General features: G+C 42.7%; 1 protein-coding gene across 1 annotated transcript; it reads right to left on the minus strand.

The window, feature by feature from the left end:
• Nucleotides 1–634: 634 nt before the first annotated feature.
• LOC105906189 (interferon-induced protein 44-like) lies at nt 635–23790 on the minus strand. The gene is made up of 7 exons (XM_031562338.1): nt 23774–23790; nt 21220–21704; nt 20786–20984; nt 7553–7702; nt 6157–6331; nt 4977–5077; nt 635–873 (listed from the first exon to the last, which is right to left on the minus strand). The coding sequence occupies exons 2-7, from the start codon at nt 21273–21275 to the stop codon at nt 703–705; spliced, it is 852 nt and encodes a 283-aa protein (XP_031418198.1). The 5' UTR covers nt 21276–21704; nt 23774–23790; the 3' UTR covers nt 635–702.
• Nucleotides 23791–24080: the final 290 nt, after the last annotated feature.

The following is a 24080-nucleotide window of genomic DNA, read 5'->3' on the forward strand; positions in this document are numbered from 1 at the left end:
CGTTCAGGAAAAATCTTCAAAAAACTTCAGAAGTCTGGCTGAGTGTGGAGCAAAAAGCTTTATTTTGCCAGTACAATACCAACAGCATAAACCTAAGCAAGTCTCGAGACTATTCAGATTTTGAGTTTTGCATTCCCTATATCTGACAAACCCCTCTTGTCTCACTAAATCTTCCTTGGCCCTTCCACATGGTGATCATATTTGGTCCGCCACCTGCGCCTGCCTTCAAGGCCGAGGCCCAACCCATTAGCTCCTGGTATTCTAGAGCAGCCCATGTGGGAGAAACAGCATGATTCCAGGTTAAGAATGAAGAGCCTCTGGGAGACAGTGGGGTGAGTTCAACCAGCATGCGGATAGTTCCCCCGATACATCTCTTAATACATTTCACACATCAGTATGCTTGTTATGATTGATACAAATTTAAACACAGAGTGCACATAATCTAAATAATATCAATAGTGTAAATCCTTTTTTGTAGTTTAGTAGTTTTAGTAATTTGTCATGGTGATTATACTGATTGTACCAAGGCACTCTTCTTTTCAATAAAAAGCTTTAAATCAAAATGCTAGATCATATTAGAACTTGTTGCCAACATGTTTCGACCTAGGATCAGGTCTTCATCAGGGCAAGGGCAAGGGCAAGGGCAAACATTCAGTGTCACAACCAGTAGGCCTTAGTAAGCTATACCCTACTTTTTGGACTTCAGTCTTCAGTCTGTTCAATCACATAATCATTGGCATAGTCGACAATATTGTGCAGGACATGCAGGATCAAAGCGTCAACTTTCTCATTTATGTCGAGCTCTTCATGGTAGTTCTTCATCGGGAAGATACGGTTCATGGAAACACCAAGCTTGATACTACAGTCCTGCATCTAAAACACAACAGAGCATCGTAGCACAGGTTACTGGTCATCACACCTAAAGGTTATTTTACCTTTTCTGTCAATATTGAAAATTGATTGGTACAATTCTACTCTAACAAAAGACACTGAATAACTGTTCTTCATTGTCATGTCTGGAAATGGCTACCTGACATGCTCCTACTTATATAAAACATTTACTTTTCTCCACAGTGAACCAAAACAATCTCGCCAACCAAGGTTTGCTTTCATTCACCACGTGCCATATTTGTACACCACAAACTCATTAGGGAAAAGAGTCAATACTGTGTTCAGAGTTCACAGTAGTGTAAAGTAATCAGCGACCTCAGACTAAATTTTGATGCAAATAAGGTCTCAATCTTGGTCCTCTTAGACCTAAGTGCAGCATTTGATACTATTGATCATGACATCCTAATTCATCGTCTTGAAAAGTTAGTTGGGCTTTCTGACTCTGTATTAAACTGGTTCAGAACATACATCAAAGGGAGAAAGTTTTATGTCAGGCTTGGAGATCATGTGCATTATTATTCTCACTGTACATGCTGCCACTTGGGGACATCATTAGAGAACACAATGTATGTTTCCGGGTCAGTGACAAATAAGGGTTGGCAAGATGCCAATTAAAAAATATGTTTTAAACCTGTTAAAACAACATGCCCAAAGACTGTTAGAATGTATATTTTGCATTTCTGTTGGTTTCATAGTATTTCATACGACATTTCTACCATTTTTTACCAAATACTGAACTAATGGCCCCATATATTGTCAAATGGTGTAACCAAAAAAACATTACTAGTATTTAATATTGCATCCTCCTAGATTTTATGTAAGTGTAGTCATGAAAACAAGTAATTGATTTTCAAATATCACACATAAATTTAGATTAAATGGATTTTTTATTGTACTGAGCAAGACAGTATGTTGTAAACCTTCAAGTTTTCTGCCTATTCCTTCACCAGTTGGGTAAAAATGGTTTAAAAACACATTATTACAGTGTAGTAGAATACTTAAGTATCATCCATATTAACTTTTTTTTTACAATATGAGATTTTTGTGAAAAATACTGGTTACGCCAATTGACACTAATCGGTTTCACCAAATGACCATACTGCTTCTACAGCCAAAGAGCAAGCAATTGACCTATGGCTAAGCCCCGCCCCTCAAACGCAGACGAGCCAATGGCAGTTTAGTAACAACTGCACTCGGACATCTTGAGTTTACAACTCCATAGAGTAGCATTAGAAACCATGATTCTTCACTTGTTTTATGGGGTTTGTTGTAATGTAAGTTGAACAAAAATGGTCAAACGATGTACATGGGGTAGATACAACACTTATACGAGGTATCATGAGAGGATAGGCAATGGGGTATATTTTATCCCATTTCCCAAACTAAAACAAGGCAGGGCCAAATGTCTCCGGTGGATTAAGTTGTGTGGCAGACCACACAGTCAACTACGTTCATTAGCTATCTGCCATACTCTTGTTAGGTTGGAATTTTCCTCTGCTAAAGCAATCAACTAAGCTTACATGATCATAGGCATACTCATTATTCACATTATTGTCATTGACAGTACCGGCTTACTTTCACCACTGATGTTATACTAGGCTTAGGCAAGTTATCTCTGGCTAAAACGAGCTAACGTTAGCTATTCACTAGCTGCGCTAGCGTAACTATGTCAGTTATCGGACAGTTTGTTAAAATTCAGCCATTCTATTAAACAATCGATATGCACAAGTATACAAAAGTTTAATAATGAATTAACATGACAACGTGAAAATTTGCCGATAACACACGCATGCCGGTTACGATAGCTAGCTAGACAGGTAGGACACTGTCCTGTCAGGGGCAGGTTAATGCTAGTTATAATAAACGTAGGTCTACATCTCAGTGCCTCTCCAGATTAGTTAAATTAACTGAAGGTAAATTAATGTAATCTTTCCCTGCGGTGCATGAACAATGCTGGTATTGGATGTATTTATCTGCAATCGTGATGACCGTGGGATGAGGCTTCTACCCTTTGCATAGTGATCTGTACACTTTCGCCTCAAATGTAAGCTTGTTATACCATATCTAGTTTTAAATGTTATACATATCCATTCCCTCCATTGCATAATGAAGTCCCCTTTGAAAGCTTCTAGACGAAATCAGGTTCTTTTGTCTCCAAAAGTTGTCTAGAGCCTCTTGGGATATCGTTTTGACACTGATAGCTGCCATTGTAAACTCTAGTCAGCTCTGATAACTTGTCCGAGTTAGCAACAGTAACTAAGGGGGGCGGGGCTTAGCCATAGGTCAAATTGACACAGAAAAACAAAAAAATAGTCATCAAGGTCAAATGAATTAGATGTTTTAATATATTCTCATGTTATTTTTCATATTACATTAAAAACATTAACCAAAACAATGAAGAAACAGGATCAAACTGATTTCAGTTGATGCAATTCTCTGAGGAGGGCCGTCATCCGCTGACGGATTCAGCATGTGTGTACTACCTTTCCTGTCTTTTGGCCAGGTGATTTGCCCTTGCAGCAGGGTCTGCATTGACTGAATGCTTACCAGATATGAGGCATACCAGTCTATGGCGATCCACTTATTCTTTGGTTGAAAGTCGCATCTGTTAGGGGACAAGAGGATAGAAAGCTTATTGTTTGCATTTAAATTATGTCCAGACCTATATCAAAATTCTGTCTACTTACATACAATATATTATAGAAATGTGAATTTAAATGAATGAATGAATGAATGAATAATTAATTAAATAAATACAACTAAACATACAAACAAATTAATCTATCAATAAACTTCATGGAAAATTCACATTTCAACCTGCTGTTTATATTGAACAGTAAGAGTCACTATTTCAACTATAAAAAAATATTATAATCAGCATCACAAATAAAGCTTTTGGCCCTAAATTGGTCAAATTGGCCTCAAACAGGAAGATGTCAAATGGTGTAACCGGTTACACCATTTGACATTTCAATTTAAAACCAAAATCTGCAGGCATTATTGAGGATGACTATGTCAACACTTAACCTTGGTGTGAATATTTAAAAACATATTTTACATTTAATATAATCACTTTGATTATTATGGTTTATTTATATTTTGACTGAGGTCATACCATTTGACATGTAACCTAAACATGCCTGACCATGGCTTAAAAACGCTTAATTATGTCAAATTTCAGAGAGAGTACTAACCTTGACATGTAGCAGTTAGGTTCTTCAGGGGTCCTTCTCTGTGACATGATCTTCTGGCACAATATTTACAAAATGGCTCCTAAAATGCGGTTACACCACTTGACATTTCAAGAGGTTGACTTGGCAGACATGATTCCCCATAATAATTAAAATAATCCGAACAATGATGTTTCATTACTATTATTAAGTATTAAAAAGTACTTGTGTAAGATTATGCCAAAGTATATCAGAGGATATTTTGAAGAGAATTTCACATTTTTTTTTGCAAGTTTTATTACTTGGTACTACGTTTTTATGGTTACACCATATTGACAATTTTACCATTATTCTCTTAATATTCTCACAAAAATGGATAAAACCTGAGTTATGTTTCTTTGACGTCTATTTTTATGTGCATGTAATTTCTTTGTGCATATTATGTATTTGCTGTAAAGCACTTTGAGCTGCATTCTTTTGCATGAAAGGTGCTATATAAATAAAGTTTTGTTATTATTATTATTATTAACATAGATTGTTCAGGCCAACTAGTCATAGTGTCATGCGCTGTATGCTACTTAGAGCAGGGGTTCTCAAACTTTTTGGGGCCGGGGACCCCTCAAAGGGTAGAACATTTTCTGAGGACCCCCTCATAATCGCATCCCAAATTAAACCATATAGGCTTATAGCTATTTGTAATGTTTTATGCTTTTGGACTCTTTTACTCTAAAATCATATAGTACTAATATTACAAGACTTTGTGCTTGTTTTCAGCATTGACTGTAAAAGGTATGGATGCTGTATGACCCCTTACTACAACTACAAAATAATTTGTCTGAGGTCAAAATCAGCACTTCAGGTTATGTTATGGGGTAATAACACACACACACACACACACACAAATGAAAAACTCACTGCTTGCTTAATTTTTTTGCTGATGTAGATTTTGTCCAGGTCATCTTTCACCAAAGGACAACAGCTGTCCACATGGGTCATTAAGACTACATGGGGGATATCTGTGAAAAACACAGACAGACACATTTATACACATATACAGTATATAAACCCACAAAGTGTGACTGAACATGTGCATATGCTTATATGCATGTATATACTTCCTGGTATCTAGTTATCTTTGTGTGGTCTGGGTTACTGGCCGGTCTTGTGAGACTAGAACATTTACTATCCATATACAAGGTTGTGTGGTTCCCTGTACTAATATGTTTGTTTCCAGATGTATGCTGCTATATGTATGTTTCTCTGTCTGATTTACACCTTTGTGGTAGTATAATTGTGTGGGCACCCAAGGACACCTTAGGAGAGGGAGGAGGATATTGGCTGCAGACTGAACAACACCTCTACTCCTGACTGCCTGGTGCCCAGAAAATTTACAAATAATCTCTTATCTTAATTTAGGGACTATACAGTTTACTGTATGTAGTCTTACTTTTAATTGATAATCAAATCAAATCTGTAGAGACCCTGATCCAACAACATCTTGACTTCATGTCTTTTATTCAAAGATATTCTATTAAGTTACTTTCAATTCGGGTTAGCTGAGGTAAGAAACACAACGCAATAGAAATTAAATTCAAGGAAAAAACATCTTACACCCTCATTAACCATTGGGTGGTGTTTGTGTTGGTGAAGCATGTTTTCCATGTTTACTAAAGTGATGAATGGTTTAATTACTTTTTTAAGATGCTTTGACCGAGACTCATTTCTGTGAAATACATATACGTCATAAAAACAGAAACAAATTTGTATTGAGTGCAAACCGTGCAGCCCCGCTCAACATTCAAAGATGTTTAAAAATGTTGAGTTTGTAAGGGAAGAACAGATAAAAATGGTAAAGTTTTTGAACATTAAATTAAGTCTTCCACTTTTAGTTTTAGAGTATACATGAATTGAAAACAACATACATGTCCTACACTGAAGGTAAGTTATGAATTTCAAAATAAGCATCATTGGCTAACCATTTGAATCCCTATCGTCTCAACCGGAGGAAACATCTGTATTCTTTGTACATTTTAGTAGTGGGTAAAGTTCATTTAGAAGCTCCAATAGGTTTTGTGAGCATTTTCGTGATTCTCACCGAGGTTCTTGGCAACGACTCTGACTTCCCTCATCTTCTTGATGAGGCCATGGGTTTCCTCCAGAAGAAGGATTTTGTCTGCAGAAATCACACTCACCAGGCAGTGGACTTTGTCATCCAGAGTGGGGTTGCTGTTGTAGTACAACCCATCAGACAAAGGAGATAATTCGTTGAACTAATCCAGATAAAAAAAGGCAGAAAACATGTTTCATTTTTTCATTCATTTGTAGGGGAGATCAGGTACATTTGTAACACTTTTTGTGTTTTGCCTTGTTGCAAACAAATCAGAAGAAGTGACGCCTTTCATGTTAACATATAACATACCTCGTCTATATCTACTTCCTAAGGAAGATATGCCTTCTGTTTTTTCTCTTATTTTAATCTAAATACAGTATCTTGACAGGGACAGATGTACCAGCGGCCAAGGACAATTGTAACACACCAGTTTGAAGGGGTAATGTAAAATTTTCAGCAGCAGCCATGCACTATTCAAACCAAAATACTTGTGTTATTCACAAATGCATTTCCTGATACACATATAAATGACACGTGATTCACAAATGTAAACGGTATTACATTTATTTACAAATTAACAAACATGTATTTATAGTTCCCCATTTGTGGACATCCCTGTATTCATTTGTGGATTTTTGAAACTTTCCTGATACAGCTTGATTTATAAATGCAATTTATTTTTTTAAAAGGACATTCTTTACAACCTATCAGATGTCTCTTACAATTTCAGCCAATCACTTCAACTTAAATTCGAGGGTATGACTGAATGTGACTGAAGAGTTGGGGTGAGGTCCGGGAGACCTTACAGCCGCTTGGTGACTTCAATTGTTTCATTATTTGAGCAGCTTCATTGTACCGTTGCTGGTTGTAAAACACTTGCTGGTTGCAACCGAATGTTTTGAGGACAGTTGCAACACGACCTTTCCTAATATTTGATAGGATAATTTGAAAATAACACATTGTATGCAGCTAATAATTACACTAGCAGGTAGATCTAAAACCACTGATCACAACCTGTACTTGTCCTCCTGTCAAAGCGCATCTTGTGCAAAACTTGAAGTTACAAATTTGCCCCACAAAACAACTTACGCCCAAGATTGAGATGCAAGCTGAAAGTTTGACCGTAGCGTAGTGATGTTGTCTGTGAGTTTCATCACATTACGTGAAAAGAATTAAGCATAAGCATATGAGTGGAGAAATTCTCGTAATTTCTCTGATTAGAGTGCATTTTACTGTTCAGTAAAACAGTCATTGCATGTGTTATCATAATAGTCTTATGTATGGTTATGTGCATGCATGCAAACATGTTGGTATGTATGCATTAATGAAGCATGCCTGCATGTAAGCATGTATGTATGTGTATGTTTGTGTTTTACCTTACCACATAGCCATCTTTGATATGACCTTTTAAGGCACTGATGATGTCAGCAGTCAGCACCCCGCCTGTTTCTGTATACTCCACTCCCATCATGTCATTAAAGACAAAAGACAATTTTTTTCCCTGCTGGTCCTTAATCTCGTACGTTTTGTACTGAAAGGTAAAGTGGTCAGTTAGTAAAAATTTTCTTTCTAACTTGCTAAATCTCAGTTTGACAAGATGTTTGATTGATCATCATGGCAGATACATTAATGAGGCAATTCAGTGTAAAACCTGTAGGTCTAAAATGATACATTGAAGCAATGATACATTTGATGCCGAATAGAAAAAAAGTGTGTGAAATGTTGGTACACCTGGAATTCGTCCATTGTCTTTGACTCTAATCAGGAACTTGCATATGGTTTAATTCTGAACCTACGTAAACAGTCAGCCTCTCTTCCAATCAAACTGTAACTCATTAACAGTTTGAATTTCAGTGAGGCAGGAAGGAGATAGATGCTCTACTTAACAACAGGTATGATGTGAAGCTCCGGACGCCACTTCCTGCTGCTAGAGTTGCTACCTACTGTGCTCTCTAGCCCCGGAACGCTGCTTATCTGCTTTTGTACTTAAGTATCTCAGTGACTGCGCTCACTACTACTAACTTTCACATTACATCGAGTCTGGGAATTCTCTCCCCCCCCCCTATTCTCTGTCACTCTTGGCTAACTGTCCTTAATTGGCTCCCACGGCCATGGCTTTCTGTTCTACCTCTGTCTGCTGCCTGGAATGTAACATGTTTAGCGATTCCCCAACACCCTTCAGTGGGCACAAAACTTGCAATAAATGTAGGCTACTGGCAAGCCTGGAAGCGAGGATATCTGTAATTGAGTCGCGTCTCCTCAGTTTAGACCATATTACTTCGTTAGCCCAAACTAGCGAAACCCAGCATGCAGATGAAACTAAATTAACTACATTAACCAACGCCACTCCACCCTCTAGCACACCCACGATAACACCGCAGCTTAAATCCCAAGACAAATGGGTAACTGTAAAGCGAGGAAGTAGTAGAAAAAATAAATCAATGTCCGTATCACACTCACATCCCATCTCAATTTCAAACCGTTTCTCCACAATTAATATCACCGATGCTGATGATAAAGTTCTCGTAATTGGTGATTCCACCCTGAGACATATTAAACTCGCAACCCCGTCACAAACAGTGAACTGTATATCCGGAGCTAGAGCAAATGACATCGAATCCCACTTAAAACTAATCGCTAAACGGAGATTCTCTAAAATTATTATTCACACAGGCGTAAACGATGTCCGCCTACGACAATCGGAAACCACCAAACTAAACTTCGCATCGCTACTCAATACCGCTACACAAATGGCAGACTCTGTAGTGTGTTCGGGCCCTATGCCCATAAACCGCGGTGATGAGATGTACAGCAGGCTATCCTCACTTAATAACTGGTTAGCAGAATGGTGCTCATGCAATAACGTAGATTTCATAAATAACTGGCCAACTTTTTGGAGGAAGCCTGGGCTACTGCAGAAGGATGGCATCCACCCCTCCTGGGAGGGTGCTAGACTCCTCTCTCAAAACTTAATACACCACCTAGCCCAAACCTACTACTGACAACCCAAAACTAGCACTGGAAGGCAGACCACACTAACTTTGGCTGCACCAGTACACTCTTTGCCCATATTAAACCATATACAAACGGTATCTATACCCAGAACGTACAAACCCAACGCAAATCACACTAAAAGAAGTATCAATCAGGAAAATCTAATAAAGATACAAACCTTATCAGCACACAATGAAACTTGTACAATCCTAAAACTGGGCCTTATTAACATTCGGTCCTTAACATCAAAAGGTGCACTTATAAATGAGCTGATAACGGACAACAACATTCAAATACTTTTCCTAACTGAAACCTGGCTAAAACCAGATGAATTCCTAGCCTTAAATGAGTCCACCCCTCCAAGTCATGTTAACTGTCACATCCCCCGCAGCACAGGGCGTGGAGGTGGAGTAGCTACAATTTCCCTCGCTAACCTATGTATTTCCCCAAGACCTAAATTTAAATTTGCATCATTTGAAGTCCTCGTACTTCATCTTTTGCATCCAAACTCAAAAGCCACTCAGCCGGTCACTCTCGTGACACTATATAGACCACCAGGCCCCTACACTGAATTTTTATCTGAATTTTCCGACTTCCTATCCGCCCTGGTTGTAAACTCTGATAAAATCCTCATAGTGGGAGATTTTAATATCCACATGGATAATGAAAATAATAGCCTTACAATTGCATTCCAATCACTAATAGACTCTATCGGGTTCTCCCAACATGTAAACACACCAACTCACCACCATAATCACACCATTGACCTTGTATTAACACATGGCCTAGAAATTGACCGCCCTCTAGTTCTACCTCAAAATACTGCCCTTTCAGATCACCACCTAATTACATTCAACATGAAATTAGATCTCCGTCCAACAACGGAATTAACCTACTTCTACAGCCGCTGTCTATCCGACAGGACTACAGCAGAATTCATATCAAAACTACCAGTCGCTCTTGCCACAGCTCCTACCACTGGCAAAGTAAATGACGTACGCACACCCCCACCCCATATCGACCTACTAACGGATGGCGTCATACATGCGCTCCACTCAACCCTTGACGCTGTTGCGCCACTAAAAAAGAGAATAAGAAAACTGAAAAGACTGGCCCCATGGTACACTGATCAGACTCGTGCACTTAAACAAACCACACGAAAACTAGAAAAAAAATGGTACTCCACCAAACTTGAGGTATTCCACCTGGCATGAAAGGATAGTCTTCTAAGCTATAAACGAGTACTTTCTGAGGCAAAATCGGCTTACTATTCTTCATTGATTGACAATAATAAAAACAACCCAAAGTTCCTATTTAACACCATTTCTAGGCTAACAAAAAACCACAATACAATCGAACATTCTGTTCCCATAAGCTTTAGTGGTAATGATTTCATGACCTTTTTCAATAACAAAATTCTAACAATAAGAGAACAAATTCATAGTCTCCTCCTTACACCTCTTCCAAAATGCCCTATGGCTATGGCAACACCCCCTAAACCTGGTGCTCTCCTTGAATCCTTCGCACCCATTGACCTCCCTGAACTAAACTCCCTGATCCTCTCATCTAAATCATCGACGTGCCTACTAGACCCTATCCCCACAAAACTTCTTAAACATGCACTATCGTTATTAAGTGAGACATTACTTAATGTAATGAATAATTCACTAATTTCCGGATACGTCCCCAAATCATTTAAAATAGCAGTGATCAAACCATCTCTCAAAAAACCTAACCTTGATCCTGATAATCTAGCTAACTATAGACCCATATCTAACCTCCCCTTCTTGTCAAAAATACTTGAAAAAATAGTAGCTAAGCAACTTACTTCCTTTCTACACCAAAACAAAATCGAAGAAACCCTCCAATCTGGCTTTAGAGCCCACCACAGCACTGAAACGGCCTTAGTCAAAGTCCTGAATGACCTACTAATCGCATCCGATCATGGGTGCACCTCAATACTAGTTCTCCTAGACCTTAGTGCCGCCTTCGACACTATAGATCACCATATCCTATTACAGAGACTTGAACACCATGTTGGCATCAAAGGCTGTGCCTTATCCTGGTTTAGATCTTACCTCTCTGATCGCCATCAATTCGTTCACGTCCATGAGAAGTCATCCAATCACACTAGAGTAAGCTACGGTGTTCCCCAAGGCTCTGTCCTCGGACCACTGCTCTTTTCCCTTTACATGCTACCCTTAGGTGCTGTCATAAGGAACCATGGCATTAACTTCCACTGCTATGCTGATGACACCCAACTCTACCTATCCATGAAACCTGATGAAATTGTACATTTACCCAAGATAGAAACTTGCCTGCAAGATGTAAAATCTTGGATGGCTAACAACTTCCTGCTCCTCAACTCTGATAAAACTGAGGTTATGCTTGTAGGCCCCGATCAATTGAGAATGACACTATCTAGCCATCTATCCACACTCGATGGCATCCCAACACCCAATACTAGCATCAAAAACCTTGGTGTAACTATCAACCAAGACCTCCTATTTGACTCACACATAAAACAGATCTCAAAGACATCATTTTTTCATTTACGCAATATTGCCAAAATTAGAAAAGTCCTATCCCTCCAAGATGCAGAAAAACTAATCCACGCATTTATTACTTCCCGACTAGATTACTGCAATGCTCTCCTGTCCGGATGCAGCATCAACTCAATAAAGAGCCTCCAACTTATACAGAACGCTGCTGCCCGTACACTCACCAGAACTAAAAAATATGAGCACATCTCACCTGTACTTGCCTCTCTGCATTGGCTCCCTGTCAAAAGTAGAATTGATTTCAAAGTACTCCTGCTAACATACAAAGCCCTAAATGACCTGGCTCCAAACTACCTTAAGGAACTAGTTGTCCCCTACTGCCCCCTAAGACCGCTCCGTTCCCAGAGTGCAGGCCTCCTTGTAATTCCAAGAATATCAAAAACTACAGTAGGAGGCAGAGCCTTTAGCTACCGAGCCCCCCTCCTCTGGAACAATCTCCCTGCCTCCATCCGAGATGCAGACACCCTACCTATATTCAAATCAAGACTAAAGACATTCCTCTTTAGTGCATCCTATAGCCATAAGTAATTGCGTCAACAAACCCATCACCTGCTGGGCCAGCCAGTCAGCAAGCATAACTAGACATAACTGAACACATAAGAAAAATAAATAAATAAATAAATAAATAAAAAATGTATATCACTGGGCTACAGACAGCGTATGTTGTACCCTGCAACCCTAACAAAGCTTACGACTAAAATCTCCACATGTACCAAACCAAACTAATTGCTAAATGGCAGCATAACTAAACATAACTAATGCTAAACCAAACTAAATGCCAAACCAAACTAAATGCTAAATGCCAGAATAGCTAAACACATCTAAAACACATGCAATACCCCCTAATCAACATAACTGGGCTACAGACAGCGTATGTTGTACCGTGAAGGAGTGCGGATGATCCCGGGTACAGCACACGGCGCGTATTGCGACTGTCACCAGCCAACTAAATACTAAATAAAATCCCCATACACCCAGCCAGGCAGCCTCTCTCTCTCTCTCTCCCTCTCCTTTCTTATCACATTGCTAATGCCTATAATAACCCACTCACTCTGTTCTTTTTCTTTCTCTCCTAATCTAGACTATCTTCGCCATGGGACGCTGCTGTAGTCTCTCTACCCGGTCTACCTGCAGAAACCCTCGACCAATTGCACCCACCGCCACTGCACTGCCGTACACTTACTCTACCTCATACCCTATGCTAGCATTTATATACAATATATATTATTGCCACCATTGACATGTTTCTCTGTTCCTACTCCCCTTACTCCTGTAATAGTAACCCTATCAGCACAGTGTATATCCACTAAACTGGTCTTGTCTGTATCATGTATTTACCACTGGATGTCTGTATATATATTATGTACATCTACCAAATGCAGGCTATGTACAACACCTGTTGTTTCCCTTCCCCTTCTGCCACACAACCCTCCTCCCTTCCCCCCTTCCTATCTCCACCCGGCCGACCTCAAGCAGATGGGTTCCCCCTTATGTGCCGTGGTTCTGCTTAAGGTTCCTTCCTGACTAACAGGGAGTTTTTTCTTGCCCGTGTTGCCATTGTGCTTGCACTAAGGGGGTTTCAGGCTCTGGGCTCTGTAAAGCGCCTAGAGATAATTGTATTGTTATGGCGCTATATAAATAAAATTGAATTGAATTGAATGTGCAGACTGCATCCAAAGGCCTATTGTTAACGTGCTTGCTTCTGATCTTCCACAGCCAAACCAGCCTTGCCTTTCAGCACAATGCAGCATTAGAAAAGGAGGTAGAATACCTTAAAGCGCAGAATGGTAATGTCCTCCACGAGGTACAGACAGCTAATAGGAAAGCAGCCTACTTAGGATACCTACACGCAGCAGAGTTAGAACTCTACTCACACAAGGAGGAGCTACTGAAGATTAGATCAGAACGCCTAATCCACCACAGTCGTTCAGCCAATGTGATTCGCTCCAATTCACACTCCTCCTTTGGTGAAAGGTCTACCCCTCCTCCACTAAGAAAATTGTGTTACGTGTTCAACATTTAAAACAAAGTCTCAAACTCAAAAGCATTTTTCAACAGTTTCTATTTTCAAAACAAACAAAAATATTTCGTCAATTTGTCATGCATCGGTAACATCAGACAGACCACAAAATATGCCATTGTCCATTTTGAGAGCCTGTTTTCCCAACATTATGTCCATTCAACGCAAAGCACGTTGTAATCCGTGTGGCAAACTGAAATCCTTCCGTTGGACCGTTGTACAAAGGCCTGTGGCCCAAACGCTGCACGTCTCCGCGTCTCTCAGGCATGTGTCACGAACGCCGACCGTCTCCATCTCTCTCAAACATGTGGCCAAAACGCCGACCGTCTCCATCTCCCAAAACACGTCTCCAAGGCATCTCTAAGCATGTCCTCCCTTTAACGATACTTCCGGACATGTTTTATTCTCTTCCGAGTTCGCCATCACCTATCAACCTATGAACCCTATGACCTGGCATGAAGCCTCTTAATGCATCAAACCAAACTAAAAGTCTTTAACTAAACAGTGTTTCAACTAACACCAATTGATCACATGACAAAATAACATATATAAATCATGTGAAAACAAATATACAATGAAGTAGAAATAAAATATAAATGTTTGTACGTCACACCTTCCCCCTTAAAAGGGAACATTTTGGATCCCATAGATCAAAATTTTCAGACAAGTCCATCAATTATCAGGTCATCCATCATTTAACATTTTTGTTTACATCGGATTATATTACAGTATATACACAACCATTTGTTCCTGGCATTTATAAAGAAAAACATAACATTTCTGAAGAGCCAGAATCAGGGCCAAGAAAATAAGCAAAAGGATGCTCAACAACATCACTCTCATGGCAGGGATATCAGGGGGACGCCATTTTTGCAACCAAACCCCATCTTTTTGGTAACAACCGACTGGCACTTTGACAATCTCGTCATCAGGAAGAGCTTCTTTGCTCACGTCTGCAATTTCAGGATCACTGCCTCTCTCTCCGATCAGCTGTTCTCCAGACAAAAACAAATCATCACACACATGTGAATATTCACCTACTTCTAGCGGCAAACTACCCAAGTCCTGCTTAAAGACTGGTATAAGAAAAGTGTCTGACAAGTCATCAAAACATGAACTCTCGCTGGACTTGCCGCCAGAAAGATCACGGTCGCTTTGCAACAAAGTGCTAGATTGCACTGAGTCCTCCTCTGCTTTAGCCTTTTCATTTCCGAGCAAGAGAGAAATACCTTCAACCTGGCATGAAGCCTCTTAATGCATCAAACTAAAAGTCTTTAACTAAACAGTGTTTCAACTAACACCAATCGATCACATGACAAAATAACATATATAAATCATGTGAAAACAAATATACAATGAAGTAGAAATAAAATATAAATGTTTGTACGTCACAATGGGAACACCTCCCAACTGACCCTGTCCTTGGGAATGCTCCTCAACCTCCACTGAGAGACCGAGGTAACAGCCATATGACTTCCCATCTGCCCGAAACTGACACTGAAGAAACAGGTAGTTTATCCTCAGGTCTTTTTTGAAAGAAATGGACGCCGTGTGCTCCGGACCAAAGAAAAAAAGGGCCATCCAGACTGTTCCCAGCAACAAGTCCAAAAGCCAGGGTCTGTCATGGTATGGGGTTGTGTCAGTGCCCTTGGCAAAGGTAACTTACACTCCTGTGATGGCACCATTAATGCCAAAAAGTACATCGATATTTTGGAGCAACATCTGCTGCCTTCAAGACGACATCCTTTCCAGGGATGCATTTTTCAACAAGACAATGCAAAACCACATTCTGCACGCATTTCAAAGGCATGGCTGAGGAAGAAGAGTGTGCGGGTGCTGGACCGGGCCGCCTGTAGTCCTGACTTGTCCCCAATAGAGAATGTGTGGCGCATTTTGAAACGCAAAATGAGACAACGAAGACCCCGTACCGTTGCACACCTTAAGACTTGCTTGCAGTTACACCTGAAACGCTTCATCACTCGGTGTTCTCAGTCCCTAAATGTCTTTAGTGTTGTGAAAAGGAATTGCAACATTACAAAGTGGTAAATGCTTTACTGTCCCAACTTTTTTGCAAGAATCGAAATTGAATTAAGTGTTTATTTTGAAAACATAATAAAATTCATGAGGTAAAACATCAAATAATGGAGCTGACAATGCAGCAACTGAACACTACTGTTCAGGGGCTGTGTGCACGACCTCCACCTGATCCACCAACCTCAGATCCTAGCAGTGGGGCTGGGCCCAGCGCCCACGCTGCCCCTGCTCTGCCTCCCATCTATCCCACCATTACCATACCTCTATCCACCCCCCAACTATTCTCTGGGGAACCTAAAGCCTGCAGGGACTTTATGCTTCAGTGCTCACAGATTTTTCTCCACCAAGCACGTCTCTTCCCCACCGAGCCAGTGAAGGTGGGCTACATCATCTCCTGACTCTCGGGATCTGCCCTGGAGTGGGCAACCGCTGTCATGGATTGCCAGCTGCCTGAGGGAAATGACAGCCAGCTGTTCCTGCGTCGCCTTGGGTTGATGTTCGACACAGGGCGCACCGAGGACCAGGCAGCACAACGAGTCCTTACCATCAACCAGGGGACCCAATCCGTAGCCCAGTACGCCGTAGAGTTCCGCACCGTGGCAATTCGGAGTGGCTGGGAGGACCAAGCCCTGCGTTCAGCCTTTTACTGCGGGCTACAGGAGGCTGTGAAGGATGAGATGGTCAACAGTGACTGGGCACAGTCGCTTGACAAGCTGATCAACTTGATGCTTGAACGTCGCCGTGACCGCCGTGAGACCCGGGTATCCATGACGACCTTCCTGCCAAGGCCAGCCACACCCATCACCACTCCAGCACCGACCCGGTTACCTGAAGAACCCATGGAACTCGGCCGCGAAGAATGCAGCCACTGTCTCCAAAGAGGCCTGTGCATGTACTGTGGGTCCTCCGGGCACCAGGTACAACACTGCCCAGACCTACAGGGGAAAGACAGCACTCGTCAAGGGATCCAGGGCCTCTGATGAGTGGTAGCGCTAAGACCCCTGGACCCGCCAACCGTCTCTCCATCCCCAAACGCCTCCGTCACATCGGCAAGAACAATCCCATTGTCTCCCTCACTGCCTTGGTGGACTCCGGCGCGGCAGTCAACCTGATGGACATCACCCTGGCTAAACAGCTGGGGATTCCAACCACCCCGATGACCGTTCCCCAGGCGGTCCAGGTATTGGATGGTCGCCCTTTGGGCTCTGGACATCTGGAGCGGGTCACGGTTACTCTCATCATGTCCTCTCATAATGACCACCAAGAGACCATCTGCTTTTGGCTCACCACCACCCCGCAGGACCCTGTGGTGCTGGGTTACCCCTTGCTAGCTGTCCACAAACCTCAGTTTGCATGGGCTGTTGGCTCGCTACTCCAATGGGGCCCCGCTTGCTCCACTGCGGGTCACCTCCCAGCTCACACACTGACAACACCCTGTGTTTCCCGCGTCACCACTGCGGAGGAACACTCCAGAACCTCGTTTCCCACCACCATGTCTCCTGTTCGGTCGGCTGACACCTCTCCAAGAGTGAACATCTTGGCCCCGCCAGACAGAACAGACCTGACCACGGTCCCGGCCTTCTACCACGATCTGGAGGAGGTCTTTAGCAAGGAGAAGGCCACCACTCTCCCTCCTCATCGGCCTCTCCCTCCAGGGGGCGTCTCTACTCCCTTTCTGTCTCGGAGAGCCAGGCAATGAAGGACTACATCAAGGATGCGATGCGCCTTGGGCTAATTCGCCCTTCTACGTCTCCGGCTGCAGCACCCTTCTTCTTCGTTGGGAAAAAAGGACGGCGGACTGAGGCCGTGCATTGATTACCGGGGACTTAATAACAGCACCCGGAAGAACAAGTACCCTTTGCCCCTCATGTCTACCGCCTTAGAGCACCTCCAGGGTGCCACAGTCTTTACTAAACTCGATCTCAGGAACGCATATCACCTGGTTCGCATGCGGGCCGGAGATGAGTGGAAGACCGCCTATATCACACCTAGCGGACACTTTGAATACCTATTGATGCCGTTTGGGTTGTCAAACAGCCCTGTGGTTTTTCAGAACCTCATCAACGACGTGCTGCATGAATTCTTGGAGGTGTGCGTGTTTGTATACTTGGATGACATACTCATCTTCTCCAAGTCACTCCAGGAACATGTCGGCCACGTCCGAGCCGTCCTGAAGGCCCTTCTACAGAACAAGCTGTTTTGCAAGGTGGAAAAGTGCATGTTCCACTCTGCTTCCACCACCTTCTTAGGGTTCGTAGTCGGCCCTCAGGGGCTCTCTATGGACTCTGAAAAAGTAAAGGCCATCGTGGATTGGCCGATACCCACCACCATCAAGCAGGTCCAGGGGTTCCTGGGGTTTGCCGGCGGTTCATACGAAATTATAGTGCCCGGGCGTCCCCTATCATAGCTCTGTTTCGGGGGGGTCCCCGCCGGTTGTTGTGGACGGAGGCTGCTCAGAAGACCTTCGAGGACCTCAAGCAAAGGTTCTGCACAGCATCGATCCTCACTCTCCCAGATCCAGCCCTGCCTTTTGTGGTGGAGGTAGACGCTTCAGACTCGGGGGTAGGGGGTGTGCTGTCGCAGTGTGCAGCAGAGGACGGCAAGCTCCACCGATGTGCCTTCTTCTCCCGAGCTCTCTCCCCGGCGGAGAGAAACTAAGACGTGGGTAACAGGGAACTGCTAGCCATCAAACTAGCGCTAGAGGAATGGCGTCACTGGCTCGAGGGCGCAGCCAACTCATTCCTCATATACACCGATCATAAGAACCTGGAGTACATAGGGGAGTCCAAACGACTGAACCCCAGGCAGGCCCACTGGGCCCTTTTCTTCAGTTGTTTCGACTTTGTGGTCACCTATCGCCCAGGTTCCAAGAACGGTAAGGCGGATGCCCTTTCACGCCTCCACACGACTGAGGCCGAGGCAGCACCTGAACCCATCATTCCTTCCTCTAAGGTCGCGGCCGCCGTACACTGTCATCTGGAGGAGGAGATTCGACAGGCACAAGGACCGTCACCGGCTCCCTCCGAGACTCCTCAGGGCCTTCTGTTTGTGCCTCCATCCTGTCGCACGAAGGCCTTAGAGTGGGCACACGCCTCCCGATTGGCCGGCCATCCAGGGGTCCGACGCACCCTGGAATTACTCCGGAGACGGTTCTGATGGCCGAAACTCCGCCAGGATGTGACGGGGTATGTGGCAGCTTGCACGGTGTGCATGGTGGCTAAACCAGATAACCGCAGACCTGCAGGACTCTTACAACCCCTTCCGGTCCCACATCACCCCTGGACCCATATCTCCCTTGATTTAATTACGGGGCTTCCCCCTTCACAAGGGAACACCGCCATCCTCGTGGTGGTGGATCGCTTTTCCAAGGCCGCTCGCTTAATTGCCCTGACCAAACTCCCCATGGCCAAACAGACGTCGGAGATTATGGTGAGAGGTGGTGCGCTACCACGGACCCCCAGAAGATCTCGTCAGAGGTCCCCAGTTCGTGGCACGATTCTGGAAGGCTTTCTGGGGTAACTTGGGAGCTTCAGTCAGCCTGATCTCGGGCTACCACCCCCAGTCCAACGGGCAGACTGAGCGAGTCAACCAGGCACTCGAAATTTACCTCCGGTGCTACACCTCCAAATACCCCACCAAGTGGAGTCAGAACCTTCTGTGAGCCGAGGTTGCCCACAACCAACAGTGGAGCGCTGCTACGCCTACCTCCCCCTTCGAAATCATGTGGGGATATACCCCTCACTTGTTCCCCTCCTCCCTACAGAATGGGGATGTGCCTGCGGCTCGCAGCTCGGTGGCTCGCCTCCGCAACCGCTGGCAGCAGGCTCGTCGGGCCCTGCTCCAGTCTCAGAGACAGATGAGGCAACAGGCAGACCGGCGACGACGACCGGGTTCGACCCCTGAAGATTGGCCAGCGAGTCTGGCCCTGAAAGGAGAGACCCGGAAAATGGCCCCACGGTACGTTGGACCGTTCCGGATCCTCCGGAGGATATCCAAGACGGCTTTCCATCTGGAGCTACCATGCTCTATGCGGGTTCACCCTGTCTTCCATCGCTCCGTACTACACCCAGCCACCTCCTCCCCTCTGTGTCCAGAGCTCCTGGCCCCACCACCACTCAAGTTCATCGCCGGAGGTCTCACCTACACCGTTCACCGGATTATGGATGTACGCAAGGTCGGGAGATCCACGCAGTACTTGGTGGACTGGAAGGGGTATGGGCCGGAGGAACGCAGCTGGATCCCCTCCAAGATCATTCCCTCTTCTCTCAGGAAGACTTGTTTGTGGGCCTTGACCCGGTTTGTGTAATGCTAATGTTATCGCAAGTTAGCTTAGCATAAGCTAGCCGCGACTTCCATTGACTGTAACTAGTTGTGTGCATCTACGCCGAAGGGGATACTTCTTTCCTTTGGATTATACTTTATCTTGTGGATTACCTCTTATGGATTACCTTCTGTTGGACTAACTGTTCTACTGTGTAATGTACCTTTGTTAATTGAGACTGTTAGGTTATGAACTTTGCTAACCTAGCGGTGTTTGCTACTGTGTAGATCTGGCTAGCTAGCCTGCTGTGAATAAACTCTTTTGTTGCACCTGACCTGCAATCTGCGTGTGTGCCTGAAAACCCCGGCCTGAAAGCAGTGTCCCAATGTTCCATTCAGAAGTTAGATTCCCAATGACATTTCAAGCAAAGATAAGAGGAATAAATTAACCTTCAAACAGAGGACGGCAAAATCGCAAAGAAAAACGCCCCGCCAGCCTAATGTTTATGGTTGTCATGGTCACCATGTAAACAATCGTTGCTGTATTTTGAACATCAGAGGGAAACATGACCTAATTCATACAAGTCTACTACTACTACTACATGTGAGGATACCAAGGCTACTACTGAGGAAATCTCACACCTGTAAACACTAAAGGGGAGATGCTGCTGCTGTGCAAAACACAAAACACACACACACACACACACACACACACACACACACACACACACACACACACACACACCTTTTTGGTTTCACTTTCTCCACTGGATGGGGCTACATGAGCGTTTCTTTTTATGCGGCCCTGGAAGACAGAGTTGATGGAGTTGGCAATGCTGGATTTCCCTGCTCCAACTGGCCCATGTAGCAGGAAGCGAAGGCGTCGTGCCTCTGGGCTTCCGGGTGTAAACTTCTGCAGGTTCGTTTTCACTGGGTAATTTTCTCTGTGAGACACACACACACACAATTCTGCCTTTAAGAAAATGATCAAGACATGCATCCTATTTTCCAAATAATTCAGAAAAACTGCTCAGAGCTTTCAATAGTTCAATGTTGTGAAATTATACAACACCAAGTTTTAGTTCTCTTATGTTTGCATTGGCACAGATTGTCAAATAAGACATATTAAATTAGTTGCCTAAAATAATGTTCAGTACACCATGCACAATGTTGACTTACTGACTGTCAATTTTTCTCCAGGCCACATTATACTCTGCAATACACACACATAACATGATCAAGTATTTGGTTAAGTATTGCAGACAATACTGCTTTGATCAAGATTATGACACTTCAAATTCCATTCAGTGTTTCATCTGTTCATACATAATACAGCTAGTTCCAGAATACAACAATGACTGCTTAAAATGGGCACACACATTCAAATTCAAGCAAGGTAGAATTCAAGAACTTACCCAGTACTTCGACCTTCGCAGAACCCGATGCCTGACCTCGCCTGTTAGACAACTTTAGGGTGTATTCACCCCGATCCTCTTCTGTGGCATTACAGATTTTTAGGCTGAATTGTTGACCACTTGTTGGTTCTGTGATGTTGATCCTGCCATCATTGTGCAATGTCAGACCATCCTTCTTCCATGTGCCGTATACTTTACAGTTTGCGTCCCACCTGAAAGTTATGTCCTGTCCTATTTTCACTTTGATGTCTGATATAAATAGATTTGAAAACACAGACAATATATAAAATGTAGTATGACATTCATGTTTCATAAATTCTATTTTTTGCTGTGTGGAGCATGTAATGGGCAAGAACAACAACAACATCAAAAACAATAATAAAACAACAACAACAATAATAATAATATAAATAAAGAAGTTCTCTGTCAAATTCACTGCATTTAGTGTAGCAGAACACATCTGAAAATACCTAACCTGGATTGTTCACATTAGTGGCCTACAAGGCTAATATTAAACCACCTATTTTGTGCTGCCATGTAATCTACTGAACCATCACACTGAACATGCCACAGTGCCACATTAGAGAACATACCTGTGAAATTCAGAAATAAATCACCTTTTGCAATAAGTCTGCTGTAAAAGTACAGTCAAAGTCTGTAACATTAAATTGTGACAATCCAGCGTTTTATAATGCTATATAATGGTTTTTGAGTGTTAATTTAGAAGTTAACAGTGTAAATCACAGTTATCAGTGTGAAAACACAAACCGCTAAAATTGCTAACTGTTTGTGCCACTAAAATTTGAAAATAAGCTATTTCTGTGTGTTAGCATATGACATGTTTTTCTGCAAAAATTTCAATAATTTATTGAAAATCGTAGATAACTTAGAGAAGATATCTAAACCAAGCCAACACGTCCAAGTGGGGCCAACATGGGCTTCACCTGGGTGAAATCTCTAACATATTCTCCGTTTGAAGTGAGCTATCCCTTCGAAAGTAGCCTACTTACTTGATGTCAGCCACAAACAACACTATGATCCCCACTCCACCACAAAGGAGAGAGAGAGAGAGAGAGGGGGGATCCACATTCAGCTGGGGTAAGGTAATGCATCACACCACCAAAAAGAAGGGTGGGGTGTCTTATGGAGTTCTACTGGCGTTATTTTTGCCAATATTGCAAAAACCCAATAATTTAACCATTGGGATTTTTTTCTTTGGAACCAGAAAGTGTTAGAATTAACCTTGGTTTGGCTTCCTGACATGTTCGAATTACAGGTATACTGTATGCTATGCAGGCAATGACTCTTATATGAGTCATTTCACGCCAAACTTACCAATTTAAGGAAATTTCCCCACTCGACCGTCTCAGATTTGGCTGAAAAAATTCAAGGTTGTTTTTAGCAGCGTTTTCTGAGAAGCCATTTTCAAATTGCTATTACTAGAAACGTATTTAAGCTAGCTAGGCCTTCAAAGATGCTGCAACAAAGCGTAGAGTAAAATTTTCCTTATAAAAAGTCCTTATTCTTCAAGTAATGGTATCATATTTTAAGCCTAGAAAGTTTAAAGGAGCTAGCTTAAATACTTTTCTAGTAATAGCAATTTGAAAATGGCTCTTCAGAAAACGCTGCTAAAAAAGCGTCTTAAGTACAGGCACCCCCTCCCCCCTAAAACATCTTTTTGTGACAAAACTTTTGGGAGTAGAGAGCTAATATTCGGGACTATACCTATTAAGAAGTGTATGAACAACCTTGAATTTTTTTCAGCCAAATCTAAGACGGTCGAGTGGGAGCCATTGTCCCACTTGACATGGAATGACTCATATGTGTATATGTGTGTAGATATGTATCTCCTCTCTCTTTGTGCCCTTCCTGCAGTGTCAGTGTGAACCTTCCCTGTAATTCCCCAGCTGTGTATTAGCACCTACCTCTCCCTTTTGTGTTGTGATGGGGAACTCTCCTGTCTTCTCACCTGGTTAGGGTGGACACTGGGTGGCCATGGAGGAGCTGTGGGCTGGGTTTCCTGACTGTTCTTCTCCTCCTCCTTTTCCTTTCTTCTACCTTCCTGTCGTTAATACTTCCTGCATAGCCTTACCTTTCTGCTGATTTCTGTCCCTTTCTTGCTTAAACCATCTCAATATATCTCGTTCTATTGCTCTCTTTCCTTCCCTGCTGTTGCTTGTGTCTTTTGTTTTGTAATGTTTAATGTTGGCTTCTATCTCGCCACAAATGGCCATATTGAAGCCTTCTCTCGGCCACTGTTTGTCCCCTGCAGTTCTCTTATTTCATTCTTTCATGCAAAACTGGATTTGTTAAATTACCTTGTAGTTTTGGTGCTGTAAAACAGAGAGAGAACAGTCAACATCTAATATATATATATGAAGAAGCATTTTTATGACTTATTGCGTCACATTGCATGATTAATAATGACAGAAATAATTAAAACATTGTTACTGTTGTACATGGATTAAGTTACTAAATTCAATAGTATTTAAGTAAATTGATACATTTTGAATAAGATTTAAGGAAAATGACAGTAAATTTAAATGTATTTCACTTCAAACAATCTGTACTTTGAAAGCCATATGTTGTAGATTGATTGAATGAAACATATGATACATAAACACA

This window comes from Clupea harengus, chromosome 24 (genome assembly GCF_900700415.2).
Source record: "Clupea harengus chromosome 24, Ch_v2.0.2, whole genome shotgun sequence".
In the NCBI taxonomy this organism is placed as follows: domain Eukaryota; kingdom Metazoa; phylum Chordata; class Actinopteri; order Clupeiformes; family Clupeidae; genus Clupea; species Clupea harengus.

Coding starts and splice junctions, on each gene's coding strand:
- LOC105906189 (XM_031562338.1), bottom strand. CDS start 21,275: ATGTTATGTGTGTGTATTGCAGAGTATAATGTGGCCTGGAGAAAAATT. Junction 20,985..21,219: donor TGGAGAAAAATTGACAGTCA/GTAAGTCAACAT, acceptor TGTGTCTCACAG/AGAAAATTACCCAGTGAAAA. Junction 7,703..20,785: donor GAGAAAGTGAAACCAAAAAG/GTGTGTGTGTGT, acceptor TTTACCTTTCAG/TACAAAACGTACGAGATTAA.